This window comes from Aythya marila (genome assembly GCF_965140915.1).
Source record: "Aythya marila genome assembly, chromosome: 23".
In the NCBI taxonomy this organism is placed as follows: Eukaryota; Metazoa; Chordata; class Aves; order Anseriformes; family Anatidae; genus Aythya; species Aythya marila.
This window is the reverse complement of record NC_139064.1, coordinates 4,487,754-4,500,792: the sequence shown is the minus strand read 5'-3', so window position 1 is coordinate 4,500,792 and position 13,039 is coordinate 4,487,754. Positions and strand designations below refer to the sequence as shown.

Sequence of the window (13,039 nt, the reverse complement as noted above, 5' to 3'; positions counted from 1 at the left end):
TGTCACTGCAGTCCGAGTGTCGTGTGTTAAAATGACTTCTTGCTCCACAGGGACCCAGCCCGAGGATTTTGGGCGCTGGGTGTTCAGTCCTGGTAGGGGACTCCATCCCCTCCATCCCTGGTGAAGTGTCCCAGCTGGCCGCTAGGACTGATGAGCATCTCTCTTAATTTCACCAGGCTCGGATCAGCCCTTTGAGTCTCCTCATCAGCACCTTGAGGCCGATCTACCCCATTAGCAGGTTAAATACAATTTTACATCCCTTCATTCCTGCCAGCAATGCCGGGCTGGTTCATGGAGCAGGGGAGAGCCGGGCTTTCACTCCAGCTGCATCATCACCAGCATCTCGATTTCATCCCATCACAGCACTGCCAGGTAGCGACGTGTGAGCCAGCCTCAGCCCAGGCTGACTGCTGAATTTGGGGTGCTGGTAATTTTCCCCTTCTTGTTAACCAAGGAGAAAGGTTCTGGGATGCCCTTGAGGACCACACGGAGGCTCGGGATGGTCCCAGGGCACAGCTCAGGCCCTTGGCTGGGTCAGAGCAGCCTCAGCACAGCCCCAGGAGCAGTGCACCCACCTGGCTCCTGCAGTCCCAAGCCATTTGTGCTGCTTGCCTGCTTTAAATTGGCCAAAAATGTCCAGCGCAGCACATTGTCCTACACGAGACAGCATTTTAGGGGAAACTCTCACTCCTTGCACTTCTTAGGGGGGTTCTCATTAAGCACAGCAAAACCCCACCCAGAGCAAAACTTGGATATGTCCAAACCCAAAACCCAAAACCCAAACTTGCCCCCCGAGCTCATTTCACACCCCCCCAGCCTTCACGGCTCCTTGCTCGGGGCCAATTTTCTCCTGCAGACCTTCCCCTGGCTGGGGGGCTCCCTCCCTCTTGGGGGTCTTCTTCCTAACTGGGGGTCTCCATCCTCCCTGGGGGAACACCCTCTTCCCTGGGGGGGCTCCCTGGGGATCTCCCTCTCCCTCCTGGGGGCCTCCCTCCCTCTTGGGGGGCCTTCTACCCCCCTGGGAGTCTCCCCCTACCTTGGCGTCTCCCTCCCTCCTGGGGGTCTCCATCCTCCCTGGGGGTCTCCATCCTCCCTGGGGTGGCTCCCCCTCTCCTGGGGGGGGCTCCCTGGGGGTCTCCCTCCCTCCTGGGTGGACTTATTCCTCCCTGGGGGTCTCCCTCCCCCCGGGGCTCTATCCTCCCTGGGGGGTCTGCCTCTCCATGGGGGGGTCTCCCTCTTCCCCTGGGGGGTCTCCCCCCTTCCTTTGGGGTCCCCCCCACCCCAGGATCTCCCCTTTTCCTCCCTCCCCTCCCCGCGGTGCCAGGCTCCGGTCCGGGCGCGCCCCTTCCCGCATCCCCCAGCGGACAGATCCCGGCTCCGCCGTCCCCATCCCGGTCCCGGGGCCGCCCCCGGTCCCCCCCCCCGGTTTTTTCTCTCTCCCCCCCCCTCGGGCCGCCCGGGCATTGCGCAGGCTCGGCCGGGCCCCGCACACCCCATCATGGCGCTGCGGCGGCCGGCGCTCGTCCTGCTCCTGCCGCTGCTCGGTGAGTCCCCGGCAAAAGCAGCCGGGACCTCGGGGGGGCTCGTCCCCATCCCCTAAAACGACCCCCGACCCGGAGGGACCCGGCCCCGGCTGCGGAATTGGGGAAGGAGTCGGGGGGGAGCCGGGGTGCGGGGCTCCCGGAGCGAGCGCGGAACGGGGAAAGGGGATGCGGTGGTCCCCGGGGGGAGGATGGGGAGATGGGGAGGTGGTGGGATGGTGCCCGGGGGAAATGGGGATGGGGTGTGCTGGTCCTGGGGAAAAAGGGGGAGGTGGTGTCCCGGTCCCGGGGAAAAAGCGGGATGGGGTGCCCCGCTCGCCATTCCGGGGAAAAGTGGGGGATGCGGTGCCCCGGTCCCAGGGAAAAAGGGGGATGCGGTGTCCTGGTCCTGGGGAGAAGGGGGATGCTGTGCCCCGATCCCTGAGAGAAAGGGGGATGCGGTGTCCCAGTCCCTGGGAGAAGGGGTGAATGTGGTGCCCCGGTCCTGGGGAGAAGAGGGATGCTGTGCCCCGATCCCCGGGAGAAGGGGGGATGCTGAGCCCCATCCCTGGGAGAAGGGGGGATGCTGAGCCTGATCCCCGGGACAAAGGGGGATGCGGTGCCCAAATGTGTCACAATTCTGGGGAGAAAGGAGGAATGTGGTGCCCAATCCCTGGGAAAAAGGGGGGATCCAGTACCCTGACTGTGATCCCAGGGAAAAGGGGCAGTGGGATGCGCTGCCCTGACCCCGTTCCCATTCCCGACCCCAAGAAGCTGCGGTGCTGGAGGCAGCAGGGCCGGGCGCGGGGCAGGAGGCTGCGGGTCGAGGGCTGAGGGTGCCAGGAATGTGCAGCCTCGGCAGGCAGGCAGGGCGGACACTGGTCCCTATTCAAGCCCAGGCACAGGCGCCTATTGTTCAGGGGGCCCCGCTTGAATGTTTGCAGTTTTAATTGCAAAAACATTTGCTAATTCCGCTCAGGAATGAATTCGGGCTCATTTGTTGTCTGGCTATTAATAGTGGGGGGCTGAGGAGGGGGACAGCAGCCGGTGGGCTCACGTCGCCCTCCCCCCTTCCAGGCAGGCGGCAGAAGGCGAAAAGGGATGGAGCAGGGTTAGGGTGACAATCAGCAACTGATTTGGAAAGTTCAGCTACTGAAATACACCGGGCTGCGCAGGGGTGTGCACAGACACACAAATAACTGTGCGTCAGCTCAAGCCTGAAGTGTGTTGGAATATTTCAAACATCTTATCTAAGGGCAAACCAAAATGATTCTTTAACTCCAAATGATTTGTAGAGCCTCTGTGGCCTTGAATGAAGTGAGATTTGGGCAGTATTGCCCAAAAAATGAAAGAAGTGGCTTAGACACTCGGGTGGAGTTCCCCTGAGGGATGAGGAGCTGGTCCTGCTGTGCTCTCCAGCTTTTCACTCGCTTTGCTGTGCTTTGTAGCTGAGTTTCAGCAGGAGGAATCGTGAGTACCTGATTCTGGAGCATCACACTCTTCCAGGTCCTAACTTTGGATTCAGGTGCTCCATTTGAATGCCAAAAATGTCAGACTTCACACAACTTTTCCCTGCGGCTGGGCTGCAGGGTGGAAAGGTGCTTCATTTCCTTCCTCCCCTGTGTGAGCAGTGCTGAAGTGTCCTCTTGAATCTGGCTTAAAAGGCAGCGAGACTGGAAATGAACTACAGATAGTTCTGCATTTATTTTGACAGACAAAAGTTGCTAAATACAGCCAAACACCACTAGTTTCAGGCCTCTGCCTGAGAACACCTATCAGTCGAGTAGCAGGCTTGCTCCCAGTTTTAACACAGTGGGTTCTGGCTGCCTTGGCGTGCCTCCCCCTGCGATGGTTTCCATCTGTTTTCAAATTTGGGGTCATAAGCCCTGAGGAGTAGAAAGAACCAAGGCTGAGAATAAAGCTGCTTGTTCCACTACACTGGAGTTTACATAGCGGGGGCATCCCACCACGTTAAGGTGAGGCTGGCAGCAGTATGTAAGATTAAACCTGTACTGAAGCTGGTGCTGGATAGTCCCAGAGGACTGAGACTGTAAGGATGCCTTTGATGCCAACTGACTAGTTAAAAAAAAAAAAAGCAGAAAAGGAAGCTGACAAGGCTAACTAGATGCTGTGATCCCAAACTGCAAAACCGCCTTAGAAATTTAAGGAGTTTCTTAGACTGCAAGCATTGCAGAGCAGGGATTGCCATCTCTTGATCATGGCCTTAAAACTTTGCCATGAAACTGAAGCCAGTGAAGCATGGAGCAGTCAGCACATACCCTGCTCTAGGCACTAAAAGCATCTACAGATTCTGCACATCAGGGAAATGCCATGGTCATAATTATACCAGCGGAAGTTATTGGCGTCAGTGATGGAAAGCAGGGCTTAGAGCTGACATCAGTGTGAAGTCCTGCCTCGATGGCTCTGGTGCAAGCTGGAAATCAACATTTGGTGTTTGAGGGTTTCACGTGTTGGACTGAGAGCAGAACCGTGGAGCCCTTCCCAAAATTCTCAAGTATTTCTTGATAAAAATAAAACATGCTGATGATTTATAGCCCTCGATGGGCAGATAGGACCAGTCCCAGGCACATTTCGCTTTTAAAGTTCAATGCATTCAAATCTTACTTTGATTTAATTCTGATTTTGCAAGAGACTTTTCCAAACCTACAAAGTAGAAGTACTTTTTCTTTTTTTTTTTTTTTTTTTTTTTAAATATATATGAAGTCCATCTGTCCCAGCCACCAACAACTGTTCTGAGTCAGCTGTCAGTGCCAAAAATCACTGGGTGGAAATGTTGTTAGCTTTCTTGCAGTTATGATAAGTTGCTTGTTGTCGTATTCTGATGGGAAGTATTTGCAGTATTGCTTTCTTTTCAACAGGCAGTAAAAAAAAAATAATAAAAAAAAAAAAAAAATCAGGTCAAACAGCTCTGAGAGCCATGCCAAAACGAGATGCTTAATAACCTCTTCAAAAAAATTCTTAGGAAGGGCTTGGTGTTCCTATTCAGGCAAGCAGTATCTGGCATTACCACCAAAGAGTACTTGGATCGCATCAACTTTACAGCTGTTGACAAAGAACGTGACACCAGCACATTCCCTCTTGCTGTGAATATTTCAGAGAATTACTTGGTTACTGAAGCAGAAGCAGATTCAGAAAATAAAATGTGGGATTTTTGTGAGGAGAAAGAGCTGCGGACAGAGATGTTGCCCTCGTCATGAACTTCAGTTCTTTTACTGACCTGTTTATTTTCCTTGTGAGAGCTGTGTCCTGGGTCTCTTGGCGTGCGTGCTGGGGCTGGTTTTCAGTTATCTGTCCGCACACTAAGGACTTGCACCGGGAACACACGCTGAACTGCCAAAACTCACCTAAACAAACAAATAAAGCAGAATGAGCTGCGTTCAACTCCACAAACAAGGACAAAAGCTGCTCTGCATAATGGCTGTGGGTGGGCCTGCTGCTGGGTCTCCTGCCAGTTTGCCCCCATCTTTTGCCAGCTCCAAAGCGTCACCCCCCACTTGCTCGCGCTTCCCCTGAAGCTCTCTTTTAAATTATTATTTAAGTTTCTCTTGCAGCTTGCACTCGCTGCTTTATCGCTCTTTGCGATGAGTGGCTGGGTGTTGAAGCAGCACTGGCCTCCCAGTTGTATATTTAGAGCTAATGCTTCACAGTTGATTGCATCAAGCCCTGATGATCCGGAGAAGGTTCGTGAACTCCTGAAAGTGGTGGGAGGGAGTTAGCAAGGGGAAAATTTCCACAGCAACAACAAGGATTTTTCAGGATCCTAAGTCCTCAGGAGTTCTTCTCGGCAAAAACAAGAGCACGCGTTGCAAACGTGTCCCTCAACAGGAAAAAACAGCTACTCTATGCATAAAAGCTGGTGGCCTGCTTTGAAACTGATGTTTATACATTAAAAAAAGATGAATTCACGATATGAAATTAATTAGGATAATTACATTCTCAATCTGGCTTCTCCATCAACTGGAATATGAACTGAGTATGTTTTTCCAATTGATAAGGGATGTTTGCCCTCTCTCTGAACCCCCAGGGAGGATCACATTTTAATAAACACAGGACCAAAACCAAAATTCAACCACTAAGTGTCAGTTCCATGTAGTGGAGGGTGTGTCCCATGCAACAAAACCCACTCCTTGCTGAGTCAGGACATAGCCTAAGAACCATTTAATGCACTTAATTGCACTAATGAATGTTCTGGACTTAGTCTTAATTTTCCACCCAAAGGGGTTGGATTACTGTGTGGGTACGGTTCAGTCAATAGCTGGGCTTGGGGCAGAGGAAATACCTGCTGGGTTTCAGTTCTCATACTGCACATGAGAGTTTTCGGTAGTTAGAAGAAAATGTTAAAAAATAAGAAAAACCTTGACTTCTTTTTGGATGGAAAGCTCAGCCTGTGTTTCCTTACTCCCTTTCCGAGTGCTAATCCCCTCAGTATTAACTTGAGATTAGAGGCATTGTCTGGAGAGGCTAATTCTTGCTAGGGATGTACCAGCAAATGGGTCTGTCTGTGGGGAGCAGGACAGCAGCACTTCGAGGACTTCGCCTGAATATTGGCCTCTAGGATAGCCCCAGCTCCTCGCAAACTTCTGCTTCTCATTTCGGATAAGTGGAGGTCAAGCAGGCCTTCCCTGGGGATAAACGTGGAGGGAGGTGTATATTAAAGATGTCTCCTGCATAAGACTGGCCAGCTGAGGTTGTGTTATCACTTCGAACTCAGCAGTAGCTACCTTTGATTGCCTCGCTGCGTTTCATGCTGTAAGAACCCTTTGTGTGACTCCCCTGATGAAGTTCAGCTGTCTAAAGCACAGCTTGGAAGTGCAAAGCCAGTAAGACAGCTGCGTAATTGAGCTGGTGCCCAGTTCTTATTAGACCAGCATCCTAAGCTAGGCCTTCAAAATGCTCAGAGAAAAATACTGATACAGTATTTCCCCACCAAACTATTGGTGGGGAAAACGCAGCAGATGAGGAAGATTTTTTTCTCTTTTTCGTGTAATAAATGGAACTTTCAAAAATAAATAAATTCAAAAAATCACCTCTGCAATTTCCCCTGCCCCTGAGAGCCCAGTCGAGGTAGGATCCCCACGAACCGACCTGCAAACTGGTGACAGCCATCGAATGGGAGGCCAGCCAACACGGGGCTGACATTAACTAATTAAAAGCAGCTATGTACATGCTGTAACTTGACAGCCCACAGGTACTTGAGATAAGCTCGAAATATTAATGGGAATTGTTCTGCCGTGCAAGAATCACTTGTCGGTAAAAATAATATAAGGTATTGGGTTATGTCGTGCCCCGCGTGTGGGGTGGAGCACAGGGCTTAACAGAGTCCGTTACAAGGGGAAATGAAGGTTTCGGTGCAGTAATAAATGAAGTAGATGAAATTAAATTCTGTTCAGATAATGCTTTAGGTTTTGTGGTTTTTTTTGAAGTCATAAATCCCAGGGATTTCAGAGTTAAAGCCAGAATACATCCTAGCCTTCCCCCGTCAGTGTACCTGATTAGTACACCACAAATGTAAGATCAGCAGGTTTCTAAGAGTTCTCTTAATTCATTTGGAAACTGCTGCCTCATTTGAGGACAGTAAAACTTTAAAACTGTGCCAGGGACTTGCCACATCTTTGGCATCTGGCTAAAAGTTACAAGTGGACAATGTTCAGCAGGATTTCAAGATTTTTGAGCACACTATTAAAAATATATTTGGGTGGCCTAGGTAAGATTTTCTGCTGAGCTGCAGAAATCCACTGAAGTCTAAGGGGATTTGTTCCCATTACTTGGCTGTGCTTTCAACACCCTTGGCCGAAAATCCCCACCTTAATAACCTTTGGGGCATTTCTTTGTGTAGTGGCCAGCATGTTACAGGTGGGAAGCGACTTGGGGCACTGTTACAGAATCTGTTCGGGAGGGAGGGAGCACAATATTTCTAAAAATTCAGGTCCATTGAAAGCACCTGAATTTCCTGCTCAGTCTACCTGAGACACCCAATCCACTTGTCATTTTTGACAGTCTTGCCCAGTATGTCTCAAGGTGCATAACTCTTATAAGGCTTTGTCCTTCAGTGGTTGCTGAAGTAGCCCATAGTATTCTATCTATCTAAAGAAAGTCAGAATTTTTGTTTCATTAGCAGTAACAAATAAGACTGGTAAATGCTGCCATAGAAGGGAGTTTGGTGAAACGAAGCTTACCTGTTAATATAGCCAAGAAGTGCCCTGCATGGCAGTCCTGCTTTTTGCTCCCAGCAGAAAGGTTCCTGCCACGTTACATCTCTCCTGGTGGCTCTATGCTGGCTGGCTCGGGGCTGCTCAAGTGGAGGTGGTTGCACAGCTGAGAATTCAAGGGTTTTGTCTGGACATAGATGTACAAGGTGTATATGGATGTACAAGGCTCTGCTGGATTTACAGGTGTACATGGATGTACAGGGCTCTTGCTCTTTGGTCCAAGATCAGACGTGGAGACAGTATTTTTGTTTTGCTAGGATGCTATCCTTGCAAGACAAAAGCCTTAATAATATGCTAATGTTTTACCTCCATTCCAGTAGCACGTATGGCTTCTGTTCACATATCAGTGTGTCTTTGCGTTGTGCTGTACAGAAAAAAAACCTCTCCATACCAATTGGCGTCCTCATTCAGTGAAAGCTACCAAAGGATTAATTCATTGTGCTGCTGGGCTGCCATAAAGCTTAGGAGAATTCCCCAGAGTATTGCATGAGAAGGGCTGCACGAACAGCTCGTGAATCATGGCAGTGGACAGCACCGAGTGTCCACGGGGAAGGCAGCTCTGCCACGTACCCGGAGGATCCATTAAGGAGGCTGCTGCCTGCTAATGGGCTTCCTCCTGGGGCGCTTTGGCTGCTAACACTCTCTTGAATGATTTCCGGGAGCTTACACAGTTAACGGCAGGGAAGGTGTAGCAAAGCCCTGCAGTTCTTGCTGCTTCTGCAAAACAGCTTTTATCCCGAAAAGGATCTTATCAACAGCTATTTTTAATGCACGCTTAAACCTTCGCTTTAATCTTCTTCTTCTGCATCGATCTGTGCAGAAGCTTGGAGATAAACATTTCTTCATCCCCACCATGTTGTTTGGAGCGAGTTATTTTTAGGGCCTGGAAAACATCCGTCCCGTCGGGGCGAGGTTGTCTGCATCAGTAGCATACCTTAGGGGAGGAAGTCCCAGCTCCGTGCTGGGACAGTGCCTCGTACAATGCCCCGTACCTCTGCGGCAGCCCTGGGAGTCACCCACCCTCGGAGGAGTGGGTTGGTTCTTTCAAGGTGTTTAGAGACCAAAAACTAAGGTGAAAGGAAAAAATTCAGCCCCTTATCAGCATGGCTGATTGGTGTTTTGCTGGGAGGAATGGACACGCATGCCGTGAAGGCTCCTTGAGGTTGCTCATTGATCTGGGAGCTCCCGCAGCAGAGGAGGTGCTGCTCCGTATCCTGCTCTGCTCTTAGCTACTCTGCTGGGATTGCAGGTAATGCAGTGCTGGGGTGGGTCTGGTCTCTCAGGGAGCGAGGAGGTAATGGCATATCTCCTTTCTGATGCACCAGCAAGCAGCTATTAGCTGGCTACAATTCAGTCAGCGCTGATGGAGTTGCCTTTGAACTGGAGATGAAAGCCAGGGCGCCTTGTAATCGCCTCCTGCATCTCCTGGGTCCTCCCTCAAGCAGTCCTGGCTATCGAGCTGCTGAGCATCCTTACATCCCTGGTGTTTTCCCTTTACTTTGGCCAGTTCTCAGCGCCCCATAAATAACAGGGCAGTGTGGAGCTCTGCCTGCCAAATCTGCCTTGTGCGTGCTGGAGGGGAGGTTAACCCAGGTACGAACTTCTCTCTTCTGCCCTCAAAAATTCTCCACTGGGCCTGGCCAAACAGCTGTCCTTGCCCACAGGCGCTGCATGCTCTCCCACACAGGGCAAGATAAGCCCTTTGAAGTCAGCATTGTGGCTGCCAACAGCTTCTGAGGCGCTCCAGTGCCCCCCTCTCCCCATTACCAACTGCGTCTTGGGTTCTCCATCCCAACAGCTGAGCCGCGATCAGGGCTGGGGGGTGCAGGGCCGGATTGCTGGGGCATTGCCAGGGGCCAGAGCGAATTCGAGATCCCAGTTTGTGGTGGTCCGTGAGCACGGCAGGGACTGGGAGCTCCTTCCCGAGGCTGCGGCGAGGCGTGCTCGTCGCCCACCAGCAGCCCGCGGCCGGTGCACGAGAGCGATTGTTCTCCTCGCCAGGAGGATCGCGGCGTTCTGCTGCGGGCTCCCCGAGCCTCCTCTTTTCACAAATATTTGGAACAGACTCTGCTTGGCAGCTCCAGCAGTTTGACTCAGCTGCTAAGCATAGACAAAGGCACGGACCCAGCTTCGGCACGATAACAAGGAGCTCTGGGAAGAGAGGAGGCGAGGGCCGGGTCCGGAGGTGAGGCAGCAGATTTATCCCTTACCTGTCCTTAAGGGAGAGGCACAGAGGGTTTGTTGGAGCTGGAGCTGGTTGTGTGCACAAGTTCTGCCCGCAGCATGTAAGGGGATCCCTAAGCTTCTTGGCTGTAGCACTGCACAGTCTTGAAGGGTGTGTTTTTGGAGCTTCTTGTGGTCTAGTGACAAACATGACAAGTCTGGCTGCCTAAATACTTCCCAAGAGCCTTTCAGTTCCTGGCTCATCCTCGGTCACTTCTGAGACACACATGCCTTAAGTCTCACATCTGTCATTCAGCTTCACGTTCTTGACATGAGGCAAAGTTTTCTTTGCTACAAAGACTTCCCTCTTCTCCACCCTCCCTGGTTTCCTTTCTGTAGCCCTCACTGAGAAGCAATATCTCCTTCAAAGAAATGCCAGGGAGCCCATTTGCAGAATTTACAGCTGCTTCCCAAGGCTTGAGTATCCTCCTCTCCAGCAGCAAGCTGCTAAGCATGTTCTTAAGTGGGAAGATAAGTGGTGTTATGATCCTTTCATCTTCTAGCTCAGAGCAGGCTGGAGATAACTGATAAAGGGATGACAGCGAGGAAGATGCATAGGCACCTTTGGATTTAATTCCTGCTTTGCAAGGCAGTCTTTAAAGCACACTTCTGGTGTGAACACAGGCTGGTAAAATAAAGCTGGTCCTTCCTTTCACAGCATATGTCTTTTCCTCATGGCTCTGAGCAGATCCCCTGTCTGTGCCAGCAGAGCCCAAGCAGATAAGGTGCAGAGGCAGCCAGGTCTCTTCGGCGTCCTGCTTCTGGTGGGCTTGGTTTGAGGCATCAGGCTGGGATCTGGCACCGGCAGCTGGAAAACAGCAATAAAAACCAACACGACCTGGGATCTGCTAAGGGAAACCGGGGCCTAGATAGTCCAAAGCGACTGGTGATCTCCGAGGCACTGCCTGACATGTTTTGAAAGGGAGCTGACCCACAGGGCGGCCCTCTGACGTCTTTTGAAATCACACCACTCGAGGCATCTCAGGCCGGCTTTTCAGAAACGGGGACTCCCCAGATCATTACTGACTTTAAGACTGTCTCTAGATGTTGTTTCGGCTGGTGAATTTATTTCCACTTCTTCTTTTTTCCACATCCACGTGGATTTGAGTTGTACTTTAAACAGGGATGCATCTGCAGTGAGGGAGCAGCAGCCTTGCACGTGGTGGGCAAAGATGCATTCCTGCGCTCTGAGGCAGTACGGGAGCAAACACCAGCGACAGCTTCACGGTGGGTGGGAGTCTTCAGACCCCTCTTTAACAGACCGTGCATTCAGCTCCAGAATTCCTGGTTGAGTCCCTCGTCTGCTGGCTGAAACAGGTGGCTTGCACATGCCTGTGAGGGTCTTTATTGGGGATGGTCTTCGAGGTCAGCTGCATCCAGCCCGCATTCCAGCTGGGTCCCTGCACCTCAGCTTCTGGCCCAGCTGGCTCTGGGCCACCCAGCCCAGAGGATGCTAACCACGGCACGCACGCTGCTTGTCGAAAGCAAACCACTTGAAAGCAGCACGTCTGTGGTCCTGGCTTGTGCCTGCCTGCTGCATTTTCCTCCAAGGAAATAAGGAAAAGTGGTTGGGGCAGAACGTGTCAAAAGCTTAACACCACCTCCGGGGCGCATGCACAGCCTGCTGGAGTGGCCGCTGCTCGTCCCACATCCGAGCCAGGGGAGACCAGTGTGAGGCCAGCGAGCAGCAGGAGATGCTGCTCCCCAGGTAGCACCTACCACAGGCTCTGCTGGTAGCACTACAGGTGAAGTTTGTGAGCTGCTGGGCACGCAACGCCTGGGAACGTAGGTAAAATTGAGTTAATTGAGTCACATTTTGGCAGGGTTTTGGCACAGTTTGTAAGGAAGAATGATCCAGAAGAGACAAATGCTGAGAAGACCCCATTCAGGTGCTGCCACTGAGGGCCTCCAGAAGTGCCCTAGCTACCCTAGCTAGAGCCATGCTCTTTCTAAGCACCTAATCCTGTCTCCTCTATTGCGTTAAGCAGAGATGTCCACTCCCAACACTGCATGCTCTGCCTGGTGGCAAGTCTTCTACAGAGCAGGCTACAAACCTTCCCACAGCAAGTCCCTGTTTATCTGCACACCGAGCCGAGCCTCTGCTTGGTCCGGGGAGCTGCAGCATAGCCGAGCAGTGCTGAATTTTCTGCCCTAGAGCTCTTGCGTCACAGCCCAAAGTGTGAATAGAGGCCACAGCCTCCCTCCCAAATCAGCCCCCAGTGCCTCTGCACCTCGGCGTTACTCAGCACTTTTTCACTGACAGGGAATTAAGTAGGATTTCTAGGTCATTGTGGGCCTGTCAGGAGGAATCGTCTCCTTTAGACCTCATTAGCAAGGCTTTGTGCAACACCAGGCTTCAGAACAATTGCAGCCTGGTTCCCTAAACACTGCCTAATGAGACAGAGCTGTTAGTAGCAGTTTGCTAAATAAAGACTGTTTCTGCCTGAGACAGAATAAAGCCAGACTGGATTTTCTTAGCTGTCTCTCACACAGAAGGTATTTCAAAAGACCCTTATTATAATAATGAGCTAGATGGTGCTGCTGGGGAGGCTGCACAGGGCCAGGGCTTGATGCTAGTGCCAGGTGCTTCCCCAAAGGTGCCTTCAAGTAATCTGTGCTCAAGTGACCTAAAAGCCCCTCCAGCTCCTTTAATGCTGTTGCCCCTTTGGGTTCGAGGCACCTTGAGCATTTACCTGAGTTCCTCTGACTTCATCCCACTCGGTGACTTGCTGCCTCATGGTGGACAAGCTGCTCTTGGTGACTTCAGTTTCCCTGGGTAGCACAGGATTTTTGATCTCTGGTTTGTGACAAAGTTTGCCCAGCATTCATGCAAACAGCTTTGGGGAGGTAAGGGATCCTTGGAGCCAGGCTGCAGGGCCCTCCAGAACATGTCTGATGTGCTGCAGAGCTCAGGCCTGCCTGGCCCTTAAAACTGCTGCGGAGCTGCCAGCTCGGGATGATGAGCAGCCCTCACGTTGCCATCCCCCTTTCAAGCAGAGAACTGCGTCTGAAACAATTGATGGCAGCACAGCCACTGCCTTGCCCTTTAGTGGATTTTTGCAGCGC

At 51.7% G+C, this 13,039-nt stretch overlaps 1 protein-coding gene across 1 annotated transcript in view; it reads left to right on the top strand.

The window, feature by feature from the left end:
- Positions 1–1,484: 1,484 nt before the first annotated feature.
- The window catches only part of JAM3 (junctional adhesion molecule 3), a 32,644-nt gene continuing 21,089 nt past the window's right edge, over positions 1,485–13,039 (top strand). Inside the window, exon 1 of the mRNA XM_082778186.1 lies at positions 1,485–1,544. Coding sequence (XP_082634312.1) covers positions 1,499–1,544 — 46 coding nt within the window. The 5' untranslated portion in view covers positions 1,485–1,498. The remainder of the gene's footprint in view (positions 1,545–13,039) is intronic.